At 50.7% G+C, this 13,706-nt stretch overlaps 5 protein-coding genes and 1 non-coding gene across 6 annotated transcripts; 3 read left to right on the top strand and 3 right to left on the bottom strand.

Moving 5' to 3' along the window:
* Positions 1-291: 291 nt before the first annotated feature.
* Positions 292-2,741, bottom strand: CTHT_0036720 (uncharacterized protein; the record flags this gene model as incomplete). Its single annotated transcript, XM_006694036.1, has 6 exons — positions 292-593; positions 657-1,104; positions 1,166-1,323; positions 1,379-1,585; positions 1,733-2,290; positions 2,357-2,741. 6 exons carry the CDS (start codon positions 2,739-2,741, stop codon positions 292-294), a joined length of 2,058 nt encoding a protein of 685 aa, XP_006694099.1.
* Positions 2,742-5,272: 2,531 nt separating this feature from the next.
* On the bottom strand, positions 5,273-5,809 carry CTHT_0036710 (uncharacterized protein; the record flags this gene model as incomplete). Its single annotated transcript, XM_006694035.1, has 2 exons — positions 5,273-5,583; positions 5,713-5,809. 2 exons carry the CDS (start codon positions 5,807-5,809, stop codon positions 5,273-5,275), a joined length of 408 nt encoding a protein of 135 aa, XP_006694098.1.
* A 1,014-nt stretch (positions 5,810-6,823) lies between these two features.
* On the top strand, positions 6,824-7,706 carry CTHT_0036700 (putative light chain protein; the record flags this gene model as incomplete). Its single annotated transcript, XM_006694034.1, has 4 exons — positions 6,824-6,826; positions 7,157-7,310; positions 7,379-7,612; positions 7,678-7,706. 4 exons carry the CDS (start codon positions 6,824-6,826, stop codon positions 7,704-7,706), a joined length of 420 nt encoding a protein of 139 aa, XP_006694097.1.
* Positions 7,707-8,837: 1,131 nt separating this feature from the next.
* On the top strand, positions 8,838-11,083 carry CTHT_0036690 (metalloendopeptidase-like protein; the record flags this gene model as incomplete). Its single annotated transcript, XM_006694033.1, has 2 exons — positions 8,838-10,735; positions 10,813-11,083. The coding sequence occupies 2 exons, from the start codon at positions 8,838-8,840 to the stop codon at positions 11,081-11,083; spliced, it is 2,169 nt and encodes a 722-aa protein (XP_006694096.1).
* Positions 11,084-11,471: 388 nt separating this feature from the next.
* CTHT_0036680 lies at positions 11,472-11,568 on the top strand. Its single transcript is given in 2 exon segments — positions 11,472-11,511; positions 11,531-11,568. It is a non-coding gene; the product is annotated as a tRNA-Ile (tRNA).
* A 624-nt stretch (positions 11,569-12,192) lies between these two features.
* CTHT_0036670 (uncharacterized protein) lies at positions 12,193-13,689 on the bottom strand (the record flags this gene model as incomplete). Its single annotated transcript, XM_006694032.1, has 2 exons — positions 12,193-12,252; positions 12,313-13,689. The coding sequence occupies 2 exons, from the start codon at positions 13,687-13,689 to the stop codon at positions 12,193-12,195; spliced, it is 1,437 nt and encodes a 478-aa protein (XP_006694095.1).
* Between the last annotated feature and the right edge of the window lie 17 nt (positions 13,690-13,706).

Here is a 13,706-nt window from a genome sequence, read left to right as displayed (position 1 = left end):
CCCATGATGTCACTAACTCTCCAGCCCTGTGGCCCCTGAAATTGGTATGGCGAGGACACACCACCTTAGCTCCTATGGCCACACATATCAATGGTAACTTGGAAAGTAGATTGCAGCCCTACTGTAGAGTCGAGCTCCAAAAAACTATGTACTCATGAAGGAATAGTTCAATAATGATAATAGCTCATAACCTGGAAGATCCCTTACCCTTAATATTTAATGCATAAGTCGCAGGAGAAACCCAGCCGCTCCCAATCCCTTGTGCGATGAGTCATAGCCATGAAAGATGTATTATATAAAGCCTTGTAATAATGTCGTGTGCAAGACAGCGTCCAAGTAAAGCCGGTTGGTAACATGGCATTCGACACCAGGCTTGACCTTGAACATGCCATGAGGGCCAAGCAAGAACTCACCCACGTCGCCCAGTTTGACTTGAACCTTGCCTGCAGCAATGGAGCAGAGGCGCATCTGCGCCTCTTCAGGCTCCAGGCGAAGTACGCCGCCTGGAGGAATAGTATCCACGCGAAAGAAAACGTCATCGCAAACCGGGACAGCTTTGCTCGTTTCCAAAAATGCCTTGGAGTAAGCAATTGCTTGATATTTTGTTAGCGTGTGAGTCTCGAGATCATCTCAAGGAATAGGTATAGTTGACTTACACTGGCCGTTGGTCGTTGACGAATCTTTGATGCGTCCAGGAGCTATTTCCCAGTCCTCCATCTCAAGGATATCCCCCGACATTTCGAAACTCCCTCGGGAGATCAATGCCGAAGTGGACTGTGACCGAGATAGCTGAGTAGTAAAACTGGCATTTTGGTGCACACGAGGCCGAAGACTGTACGGCGGTGATTGGTCCTGCTCATTGTCTGCATAATTAGACTCTTCGGCTACCTCGTTGAAGGACCTGTTATTTGCGAGGTAGGTCGGAAGCTGAGGCTTGGGGAGTGGTAAGCCATCTTTGATCGGCTCCTTGGAAACCACAATGGGCGGTGCTGGATGCAGGATTTTCCCGCCTTTCCCAATGCTATCGTGCTTTGACAGGTAAGTACCCTTTACGGTAAAAGTCCCATCGCCATTGTCGTTCAAACAGGTCGCGAAATGAATCCTCTAAATCCAACATATAAGCAGGACAACACCATTATGCGGTTGGCGTCTTTAGCATCCATACCTCAAAATGGTACGCAAGATCAGCAGTTTTGGGAAATACTTTCCGGCATGTGCGTACTGGACAAATCCATGGACGCCCCGGAAATGTTGAATCGAGCTTGTAGCCAGCTGGAAGTAGAGTAGTTCCAGGAAGCTTGAAAAGCTGCCCAGTACGGTCTACTGAATTGTTAGAGTTTCCAATAAATGAGTCGAACATGCACAAATGAGCACATACCTGGCCACATGTTATATGGCCTACCAGGCTCGGCCTGTGTGAGCGCGGCACGAAACTCCTCTCCTTTCGATGGCACCTCATCGAGAGCATTGTCTGTTTCCATCTTGTCGATGCATTCTTCGTCTGAACCCGTCCCCCCCAACGAATCATCCTGACTGCCTATGGGTCGAATCCTGTTGCGCAGGATGTTGTCTGCTCTCTGTCTGCCTAGTTCCTTGTTTGTGCAATACGTTTGCCCGAAGTGATAGAAGCAATTGGCGCAAGAAACGACGTTATGTAACGGGCCACTATGGGCTTTAGAAGACATCATAATGCAGGACTTGAACGGGCCTCTGCCGTTGCGACATTTCTCACATGGTTGGGGGGCAAGTTCGCCTGTAACTTGGATGATAAGTGCAGACACATCCCTAGGTTTTGAGTCCAAAAAGGGGTGTTCAACAAGCCAGGCCTCGTTCCAGTCGAGATCACGAACACGAGGAAGTGGTAGGAGCTGCCGAACCCATCCTGTCTTGGGAGGAACAGGGCCCTTGTGCTTGATCAGATGAGGCTGAAGATACTTCCACAATTCCAAACTCCAGTGAGCATCGTTTCGTCCTGATGCCGTGCCCGTAGTAGTGGAATCATCATCGAATTGACTAGGCGAGCCCGGTGATGGTTCATCAAGATAGAAATCCGGCTCCGAAGACTGGTCATCAAGAAAGCGGTCAAATGGATCAGATGCTAGGAATTGCTGCTTGTGGGAACTGTTGGTAGGGGCAGAACGGTGCAAAAGTTTGGGGTCGCTTGGTGAGCTCCTTAGCTTCGTGCCGCTAACAGCAAGGAACTTGGTTAGGGCAGCTTCTTTTCGTCTCCTTCTCAACGTCTCTACCCGCTTTTTGTGGACATGATCCATTCTGCCGGAAGCCCATCTCTCTGATAAAGGCTCTTGAATTAGTAATGACAGAAATTCGGGCCCGAGGAAAGAATCAAGATACATACGTTTCAAGGCCTGACTAATGGCCTTCCTCCGCTCTTCATCAGTGGCATATTTTGGTTTATAGCCACTCGATGAGGGCATTGACTTCGGTGTGACGGATGCTGTTGTTACTCCAGGAGTTGAAGCAGATGGTAAAATGTCGCTAACAATCTTGGCTGGCTCCGGCTTAGCGTCGGAAACAGGCTGAGGGAGGGCCGTGGAAGATATGGAGGTTCCGATGGTCCTATTTGTTGCAGATAAACGCGCGGAGCCGGTACCCGATGACGAAGGGAGGCTCCCCGGCAAACTTGCAGTGCCGGTTCGCTTCATCTTATAGATAGGCTTGACGGATGGTGTCGCGTTTTGTCGGGACGATGCCGTGGCATTAGCTGGGGTTAAGGCATCCATGGCCGCAACGCTCCGTGGCCTGGCTATAACAGAGTTTTCGGTCTCTGTCATCCTCAGTCTATCATCATCAGCGGCTTCAGGGAATGAGAGATAGAAGACCGGGAATAAAATTGGCCTGCGACCCCCCTCCCAACCAGCAACCCGACCAATTTCACCCTGGGTCAAGGATATTCTCAGTCTTATCAGTCATTTTGGACATTAGCTTGACGATCCGATTGATGAAGCTCTGTGCTGGTGTTCAACTCCCCCTTGAAAACGCGGGGAACGCGAAAGACGCGGGTGACGCGCGCGGGAACCATCCAATGCGGCTTACCAGGAATGCCAAGGCTAGCCAGAAACCACAACCTTGGGACAGTAACCGTGGAACGCGATGATTTGCAGAATCCACAGGATCCCAATTTACTAAGCGAAAAGGATCGACTGTAATTGCAGCTACCAACGGTTAGGTTGGGAGTCCGGCTTCGGTAAAAATCATGCTAAAATTAGAGAGTGGAAATTAGATGAGAAAGGCAGAAATATAAAACATGGAATCAATACGCAAAGAAGTCTTCATCGAAGAAGTAGCAGCAATAGGAAGGAGCTACTTTTTAGTAGCATTAAGTGGCCCGTGCGTTTAGCGTAAGGGCATAAAAAGCTTATTGATTGATACCCTAAGAGTCTCTACTTCTGTTTATAAAGCTCAAGCTAAGCTTTGATCATCATACATGACGATCCAACTAGCCTTTCCTGACATGGGTTCGGGCTTGGTCCAAGGCTTAAAGATCTGACAGACCAGAGTTCTCACACAGATTCGGAAGCACTGCGGTCACCCGTTGGTCTGGGCGACTGTCTGTATTGTTGACTGAGGAGTTCCCCCTCCTCTTCTACCTACGAGGAGTCTATTTGCCTTTTATACTCAAGCCTTAGTTTATTCCTTAGGGGTCTTTTGGTCCCCAGTCAGCGATTCTTGGCCTACCGACTTCTCTCGGGTCCACGTGAGCCACGTTTTTGTTGGTCCTTTGCGCCCCTCTCTTCCTGCGTGATGCCCTTGTTGATCGTGACATCATAATTGTAGTAGAAGCCTTAATAGTATGCATTGAACTGCTTATATTTCGAAGCACTCAAGTTTACGATCGCAATATTCTATCTATAGCTCTTTCAAAGGGTAATCGCTGCAGGCTGTTCCAATCTTAGGGTGGTTGCGCACGGACCGTATCAACGTCTCGGTGTCTTTGAACCCCTTCTCCAAATGACTCCTCATGCTCCTTGATGATACGTTATCCACAAAGGAGATAGAAGAAGTTGAGCCGAGTTCAAGCTTGATATAATTGTCATGGCCAACATGGGATATCAGGAGATTAAAGTAGGATCAGGCACAAAGGGCCAATGAAGACGCAGTTCGCGCAAATCTGAAACAACCAATAAGGGCCAGGAGTCATCAACGAAAGGTCGTCAGAGCCAAGTGTCACTGACGAAGAAAGACCTTCGGTATTAGAAACAATGATGGATCATCTGTATATGAGGTAGATAGATTCCTCATGAGAAAAGTGGAGGAAGAGCCCCCTGATCAGCAATACAGTTGCCCAAGCCACCTGGTGACCACAGAGCTTATGAATCTATGCGAGAACTCCTGTCTCTCAGATCCATAATCCATTAGCTTTGAACTAACCCGAAACCCATCTCAAGAAGGCTAGATGGTGTGATGATCCGGATACACCTCCTGAGGTGGGCTCGAGAGGCACCAGGCTGCTGGACCGAGAGACTGGAGTTCTCACACTGTCAAAGTGCTTGCTGTGGTCACCACTTAGGTAGACAACCATTTGTATTGCTGACTGGGGAGTTTCTTCGGCCAGATGGCCCTGCCTGGAATCTATTTATATCTCATACTCCTGTGGCTTCCTTTGCTCCTTCCTCGTCAGTGGCACAGACCGTTGATGCTCAACATCCTTGAGTGTTGAAGGATTAATGCCTCTTTGCGTTGAGGAACGCCTCTCTAATGCGTGGGGCCGTTGAGAACAGATATCTGTGTTTGATGGGTAACAACTCCCTTTTACTCTGGTCGGTTGGCTGTACGGAACCCACTCTTCCAGATAGAGCTCTTGTGGTTGTGACAGCTGGATTGTCGCATCAATGAATAGGCTCAATTACATAAACGGACAAACAATTTTAGAATGATACGCATGGTTAGAAAACCGGTTAGAAACCAGTTAGGGCATTCCATTCTTCTCTCGGCTTCATCGGAGGTTGTTAACTTTAATTGACCTACGCGGCAGACAATGTACTTATGGCTTTTGGCTAGAGATAGACAAAAATAAGCGAAGCTCCTAATGAAGAACCAGCTAGGAGCGAAAATAAAAGCCTCTCTAGTCCAGTAGTTAGACTTGGGATTAGAAAATGTGAGGTACAGGTTGGTCAAAGTTGACAACGACAGCTAGATCTAATTGAATAAGTGTTACGCTGAAGTCGTGTGTCATACATTCGTAAGTCGTAAAGGAAGGATTGTGAGAGGTTTAAATACAAGATGAACGCATGACTTGAGCTCATTCCCCAAGTTACAGCTTTCCAGCAGACCTGAGACCGCGATCACCATCGACTAGCACGCACCAGCCCTCGGGCCCCGCCCCGCCGTTGCCAGCCAGAACAGTCTTAAAATTCTGATTGGCATACTTCAACACCTCATCGTCAAAAGTCCCCGGCTGCAAAAACACAGACTGGATTCCAAGAGATTTCGCCTCCTCAAGAGTCTTAAGAGTAACCCGAGGAGGGGTGATGATGGAAACAGATGTCTCTTGCGGATTAGGCAACTCTGACAACGATGCCACGGTAGGATACTCCTTCCCATCAACTTCAATAGCTTTTGCCCCTGGATTGATGGGCGTCACAGGTAAACCCCGTATAGCATACCACCGGAAAACTTCCCTTGACGTTAGCAGCTATAAAACACTACAGTGCATGTCAAATGCTCGGAAATACGAAGTAGATTGGAGCTTACCCTTATATCCAAATTTCTCGGTGTTTGTACTGGCGCCGACAACGGCAAACTTGGCGGACTGAAAGAAAGCCCGCAGCGTTGCGTCACTTGCTGCCATTGTGGAAGATGATACGTGCTGTTGTTGCAGGACCCGAGCCGTCAGAGAGGGGGATTTAAGGCTGTTGTATTGTAAGATACCGAAGCCGAGGCGGAATGCGGGGGTGGAGTTAGAGGGTAGCCGGAAAGCAACCGCCGGTATCACAAGCCACTTTGCCATGCCTAGCATTCTCGATGTCATAAAGAGCGTTCACTCAAATCCATTAACGAGTACAGAGAGGGGAAAAAAACTTGCTCATATTTAAAAAGCATCTAGACCCAGTGTTTCTGTTTCGGCGTAAGGATCGCTGCTAGTCTGGAGTGTTGACTGCCGCATCTCCGGAGGAACATCAATGACCCCACTAACGATCCCAGGACGCATCTGCCTAGTAAGTACCCAACTAGAGAAGCTGCATGATTAATTCGAGGATTATATGGCTCTGCTCTCACATCATGAGTCTGTGGAATATAGTGGCTGATATAAAGATTTAGAGGATGTGTTGCGAAGGTTTCGAGTGAGACACACTCTATGTCAAACCATGTTCGCAGGCCTGTTGAACCGTGGAAACCAGTAAGATATAACCCTAACCCTGAGTAAAGTTACAGCTGAGGGGGGTGCGGGGCACCTCACAGTGGGGATCAAGCGTTTGGTGCAAGGGCTCTTCGTCGCCTTGAGCGCTTGGAGGTCCAACTTGTGTATTGTTAAAAGACCTCTTTAATATTCTCGGTCATTTTGCAGAATTTCTGTCTTGAATATACTGGGTTAGTAGCATGTTTTGTTGATAGAAGGTCAAGCAGCGAGGAGGAAAAAGGAGGAAAAATACGAAGGGTGGGACGGTTGCCCGGTGAAACAATCTTGATAATCAAACAGGCTGAGGTTGCTGGACCGCCACAATCGACGAATCATCATCGTTGTTCCCACGCCCGACTTAAAGTGCAGACTGCCAGCGCTTCCACCATCGCTAACCCCCATTGTATCACGTCCGCATCAACATCCTCGTAGCGAAACCGCGACTCTCGTTCAGACTCTCTCAAGATGGTAAGTCTGACCACAATCTTTAGCAAGCACAGACTGTGCGGCCAGCGGAAGCCCGATATGCCTGCTGTGAGTGCAGGAGGCCATTCCCGGCGAGACAGAGCACAATACCCTGGAAATCCTCGAGATCGCCATAAACACGACAGCCGCATGAACTCTTTGCATCTTTCCTGTTGTGTCTCTGCAAGCAACGGTTATCTGCGGCGACTCCGTGTTGCTTGGGCGCAGGGGTTGAACTCTCCGCCTTTTCGGCCCTGCACTCCGAGCGTCTGTTTTTCAACATATTTACGAGATCGGGTGTCCAAAATGGCGTCTAATCTCTATGGCTTGTAGGCTTCGACAAATTACAAGGAGGCTTTCTCTCTCTTTGACACCCGCGGTGTCGGCCGCGTTTCCCTCGACAAGCTAGGCGACCTCCTGCGTGCCTGCGGTCAAAATCCGACCCTGGCTGAGATTCGCGAGCTGGAAAAGAGCATTGGTGGCGATTGTAAGACATTTCATCCACCGCGAGTTTCTATGTTACGAGATCTGGTTCTAACAGCATGGTTCACGCAGTCGACTTCGAGACCTTCCAGCGTATCCTCAACCGGCCAGGCGGTTTCCGTGACCCAGGCGAGCCCGAGGAATACTGCCGCGGTTTCCAGGTGTTTGATAAGGACATGACTGGCTTCATCGGTGTTGGCCAGCTCAAGTACATCCTGACAAATCTGGGTGAGAAGATGACGGAGGAGGAGGTCGACGAGCTGCTCAAGGCCGTCGACACGAGCAATGGTCAGGTGAATTACACTGGTATGTCTACTCTGTGCAGGAAGTGCATATAGGACCTGTGTGTACTGAGGAGCTTTCGTTTCCAGAGCTTGTCCGGACCATCCTTTCCAACTAAGGACATCGTTACTCTGGCGAGGGCAAGAAGAGTGGAGGTCAACGATTATGACGACGAGCAATAATCTATACGACAGGAGACGCGGATAGCATTACATTTATTCTGTGACGAGCGGCTGGCATTAATCTTGTGATCTGGACTGTATGGAATTGGGCGCCTGGATTGGTCTTGTTGCTAGTGCTGCGTGTTCAGGTTGGGATAGGGTAGATAGATACCTCAGCAAGCCACGAAACAGCAGCATGCCTACATACTTTACATTAGGGATTAGAATGATTGCGTACATCCAGGCCTGAATGTCAGGGGTACGTGCATCCATAATCCGTTCCCGTCTCTCGATATGGCTGTCCTTCCTTTCACAGATCCTCGACCTCCGTTTCAACGTTGACTGACGCACAGACCCAGCTTTCTCATAAGTGCCCCACGTCTTTGCGCCTCTTCGGGCGCGCTGATGGGAATTCTTGGCAGCTTACGCCCACAGCGGGTGGATGGGAGCCGCTGCAGACTGTCAGAGAACCAACAACTGCAGGGAAGGACAAAGCTCGACCTTGAACCTCCTCTCCTCCATTCCAAGCTCGGAAATCCTTGGTTCGAGCTCATCCAGAGGCCTCATTGTCGTTCTTGTCTTTGTTACAGCGTGCGCTCTGTGCATAGCATCAGCTTGTTGGCTCAAATCGGATCCGTTTGTTGGCGAGAGTCGCCCTGCTGCAGTTCCTGAACTTCCTGTCACATTTTGTGGCCTTTGTGGACTGTCAACCTGGAGCCTACCCGCTGCTTTCCGGGCGCGTCCCACAATCGCACCGTCATTGTTCCCCGCACCTTGTGCCCCTCGATCTGCCGCTTCCAAGCCACATCTGACCCGTCGTCAAACTGGCGCCCGCACCCCGCTCAATTGGGCAGGGCGTGTTCCTGCTCCTTTTCTACCTTGTGTCCTTTTCCTCTGTGACCATCATCCTGGCGGCCCCGCGCTTTACCCCCCGCATATTTTCCCTCTTCACCCAGCTGAGGTACAGGAAGCCCCATCAAGTGTCTCTTGGAGGAGGCTTCACTGCTGTCTCAACTGGGCGATTGGCTGTGGGAACCCTAACATACTCGTCGCAACCGTCCATATTGACTCATCCTCCATCTATCGACATGTCCAAGTACGCGAACCCTCCGCAGGCCCCGCCGCTCTTCACTGGCACCAAGGAGTCTATTGTAGCCGACTCCAAGGCCCTTTGCGACCGCACTCGCCAGTTGTTGGACAACCTCGTCGCTACGATCAAGCCTGATGAGGACCCCGCCTCGGCGACCTTCGAGTCCGTGCTCAAGCCCCAGATCGAGGACGAGAACCAAGCTTCCCTCAGCAATCGCGTTCTGGGCTTCTACCAGTATGTCAGCGCCGATAGCGAGCTCCGGAATGCCTCTACCGAGGCCGAAAAGATCCTAGACGAGTTCGCCATTGAGTGTAGCATGCGTGAGGACGTCTTCCGTTTGGTCGATGCCGTGTACAAGAACTCCGGACTCTCAGAGACCCTCGAGAAGGACAAGGACCGCGTGATTGACGAGGCTCTGGCCAAGAGCGTTGGCTTCGATGACATTGAAAGCGCCCGTCTACTGCACAAAGAAAGAAAGAGCTACATCAAGAATGGCCTTGGTCTCCCTGAGGGTCCGCAGAGAGACCGCTTCAAGGAGATCAAGAAGCGTCTAAGCCAGATCCAGATCGAGTTTCAGAAGAACCTCAACGAGGAGAACGGCGGGCTGTGGTTCACACCCGAGGAGCTTGATGGTGTGCCGCAGGATGTTTTGGACACGCTAGAGAAGGGCACTGGTGAGAACGAGGGCAAGCTCCGTCTTACCTTCAAGTATCCCGACCTCTTCCCCACGCTCAAGTTTGCCAAGAACCCCGAGACTCGTAAGAAGGTGTTCATTGCGAATGAGAACAAGTGCAACCAGAACGTGCCCTTGTTCAAGGAGGCCATTCTGCTCCGTGACGAGGCGGCTCGTCTTCTCGGCTACCCTGACCATGCCTCATTCCGCATTGAGGACAAGATGGCCAAGACCCCCCAGGCTGTCCTGGACTTCCTGAATGACTTGAAGACTCGTCTGGCCCCTGGTGGCGTGAAGGAGAGGGAACATCTCCTGGAACTCAAGAAGAAGGATCACGAAGCTCGTGGTCTTCCCTTCGATGGAAACTACTACCTTTGGGACCACAGGTTCTATGACCGGATGATGGTCGAGCAGGAGTACAGCATTGACGAGAACGCCATCGCCGAGTACTTCCCTCTGAAGTCAACCGTCGCTGGCATGCTTCGTATCTTCGAAGAGCTGTTTGGCCTGGTCTTCGTCGAGCTTACCCCTGAGGACCGTAAGCGCATCTCGCCCACTGGCAAAGCCGAGGACATTGCCTGGCATGAGGATGTGATCATCTTCAGCGTCTGGGATGACGACACCGAGGGCAATGGCTTTGTTGGCTATCTGTACCTCGACCTCCATCCACGTCCTGGCAAGTATGGCCATGCTGCCAACTTCAACCTCCAGCCAGGCTTCCTGAAGTCCGATGGAACGCGCCACTACCCTGCTACCGCTCTTGTTTGCAACTTCAGCAAGCCTACCCCCACTAAGCCCTCGCTACTGAAGCACGATGAAGTCGTGACCCTCTTCCACGAGCTAGGCCACGGTATTCATGACCTGGCCGGTCGCACCCGGTACTCGCGCTATCATGGCACCTCAACTGTCCGCGACTTCGTCGAGGCTCCCAGCCAAATGCTCGAGAACTGGTGCTGGACCCCTAGCCAGCTCAAGAGCCTGAGCAGCCATTACCAGACCGGCGCCCAGATTCCGGATGAGCTCATTGAGAAGCTCATCGCTACCAAGCACGTCAACGATGCGCTGTTCAACCTCCGCCAGCTGCACTTCGGTCTCTTTGATATGGCTGTTCACACCCCCAAGCATCATGGGGAGCTTGAGGAGTTGGATGTCAGCAAGCTTTACAACGAGCTGCGAGCTCAGATCTCTCAGATTCAGGGCCCCGAGGCTCTGGGTGAGCCTAGGTAAATTTTTTTCCCCTCTAATTCCTCCATGCCCTCCCTCATTTAGTGCCCCTTGCTAACCTTTGACTTCGACACAGCACTTGGGGCAATGGCCAAGCCACCTTTGGCCATCTCATCGGCGGCTATGATGCCGGCTACTACGGTTACCTCTACTCGCAGGTTTACTCCACCGACATGTTCTACACGGCCTTCAAGACCAACCCAATGGACCCCGTTCAGGGTCGCCGCTACCGCCACACTGTGCTGGAGAAGGGCGGCAGCCAGGATGAGATGCTCTCACTCACGCAGTTCCTGGGCCGCAAGCCTAGCACTGAGGCGTTCTACAAAGAGCTGGGCCTGTCGGATTAAGCAGCATAGGAGATGACTTGGTGGATTCATAGGACTTGAAAAGACCTATCAATATACTTCAGCAAAGCTCTACCTGAACTGAGTGCGTTTTGAGGGTTCACTTGATGCTTCAATGACTCGGTAAATGAATTCACCTGTGAAGTGACAGTGTGAGGCCTGTGGCTCTCCAGCACCTTGGCTTGTGCTCTTGAAGCATGACAGTTTGGTCGCTCCAATCGTAGAGCAAGACAGATTTGAGAATACATTGTTTTGCTGCCTGGAAATGCATTTGCTACCCCGAAAATTGTCGAAGGTTGAGAGTTGGGATGAAAGCGAGGATAGTGACTTTCAAGGAAGTTCGGTGCTAGCTCTTAGGGCTAAGGAGCAAGTGACATACAACGAATCAGAAGCCCGGTTAGCTCAGCTGGTTAGAGCGTCGTACTAATATAGCGATCTGGCTATGTTAAGTGATGCGAAGGTCAACAGTTCAATCCTGTTACTGGGCATCCTCTTTTGGAACTTTTTACTCTCGTCAACGTCGTTTCCTTGCCAGTATATACTTGGTGACAATTATTTGTCTCTTGTACGGCTTCAAGATCATTTTTTGAAAAGCAATATTCTTGGGGATCTTCGGTTCTTTGGATTCTAGTTGGTTAATTTTCGTGATCTTCATCGTGTAAAAGGCAAAGATTCGAAAGATGCTTTTAGCAGTACTCCGGCCAGCTCCTTCGGCTTACGACGGCAGTAATGTTTAGGAGAAGACCCAAGCTGTAACGAGCGAATTAATGTCCTTTTCCATCCCATGATGAAATACGATTGTTATACAAAAGTAGAATACAACAGAAGAACCCCCTTGAATTGTCGTGTTGACACCACGGGTAGAGCGATATAAGCAACTGAAGATAGGATATCTCAACGCCACCATAATCCCCAGACTCCGGCTGCCACGCAGAAAAAAAGTATGAGAAAAATCATTATCGTCAAACATCATCACGACCATGTTCCTGTCAGAAGTCCGTTTCCTGAATAAACAGCTTGAGGACGTGGCCAGTGCTGTTACAGTAAACCACCTGAGGCCTATTTTCGCACCTAAAAGCCACACGCCCAAGAAAGAGACTTTTGCCAAGACATTAACCAAGAGGCGCGCAGCTGAACGGATCCGGAACGATGCCCAGATCATACCGGTGGTCCTGAAGTCGGGTCAGCAATTGATCGCCCAAGGCTAAAACTTTGCTTTTGGGGTTACTCACAATATCCCAGACACTAGCGTAGGTACCGACACCAAGCACTACAAGTCCAACAATGAGGTTCACCAGATTGGCGCTGCTAAGAGCCATGTTCTTTAATGAGAACCAACTCCCTTCCTTGACAAACATGAACCACATGATGGAAGGAAAATAGAACGTGAAACCAGAGATGAAAAGAGCCGAGCAAATAGCCAACAGATCCGAGAAGAAAGGGATAGCGCTGGCGATGACCCAAGCGATGATAGTGATGATGGCGTCCAGGCCGACCCAGGTAGCCCAACCCATGGGTGTGTTGATGTAGCGAATGACAGAGTTTTTGAACATGCGCTCGTGAAGATAACGGGCAACCACCACAGTATTGATACTGCCCGAAATGAAAATTACGGGAATGGCGATGCCAAAGGCAACTTTAGAAACCGTAGGACCAGCCGACAGAAGGGCAGGCGAACGGACATCGGCACCGACAAAGCGGTAGACTAACGCACCAACGAGGGTGTACAGGGCGATTTCAAAAACACCCAGAGCAATAACAGCTTTGCTAAAGTCGCGCGGCGTGTGCATCTCGTCCATGAAACTAAACTGGCAGAGCGCAAAACTGTAGGCGAAAACGATGTTGGTGATGGCGATGAAAGCCTCGGCCAATGTCAAATCTGGCTTGGGCCATGCGGACCAGTTCACTTCAGCAAGGCCGCCAGGGGCGTCGCTCGCACGGATGCCGGTAGCGATGATAGTTATTAAGATGGCCGCAATAATGGACGCGAAGTCGATGTAACCGAGGATGGCCATCTCCGAGAAACTCGGTGGGAGAGCCACCAAGAACAGGATGATGGCAGAGACGACAGTGAAGGCAATGGTACACGCACCGTTATCTGACAGGTTGTCGAACATGATCGCTCCCGTCAGGACGTGAGAGCCAGTCGTGAAAATGAGCTGCAAGACGAACATTGCGCCGACAACCTCGTAGCCAACCTTGCCAAACATCATGCGGCCCGCGTCTGCGTAATGAGAGATGTGAGGGTACTTGAGCTTGACTTGGCCGATCACATAGCTAGAATACAGCGCGCAAAGACCAATGCCAACAGTGAGAATGACACCAGCGACCATGCCCAAAGTGGCGAAGGCCCCGGGGAGACTGAGACTGCCGAGGGCGACGGCAGTAACAATCAGCACAATGGTGAGGCGTTTCCAACCGAGCTGATGGAACTTGGCCTGACCTTCCGCGATCTTTTGCTTCTCATAGTCCGTCATAGCGGTCGGACGGATTTCACCAACTTCGTTGTCAGATGAGGAATCCATGACAGCTGGGCTTTGGTCGTCAAAGCCGTACTTCTTGCCGTTGGTTTGGGCGTTCATGTCCATGGCGGAGTTGATGGCCGCCATGGTCGTTGGGTTGAAGG

The sequence above is a fragment of the Thermochaetoides thermophila genome (genome assembly GCF_000221225.1).
Source record: "Thermochaetoides thermophila DSM 1495 unplaced genomic scaffold scf7180000011816, whole genome shotgun sequence".
NCBI lineage: Eukaryota > Fungi > Ascomycota > Sordariomycetes > Sordariales > Chaetomiaceae > Thermochaetoides > Thermochaetoides thermophila.
This window is presented reverse-complemented; position numbering and strand designations above follow the sequence as displayed.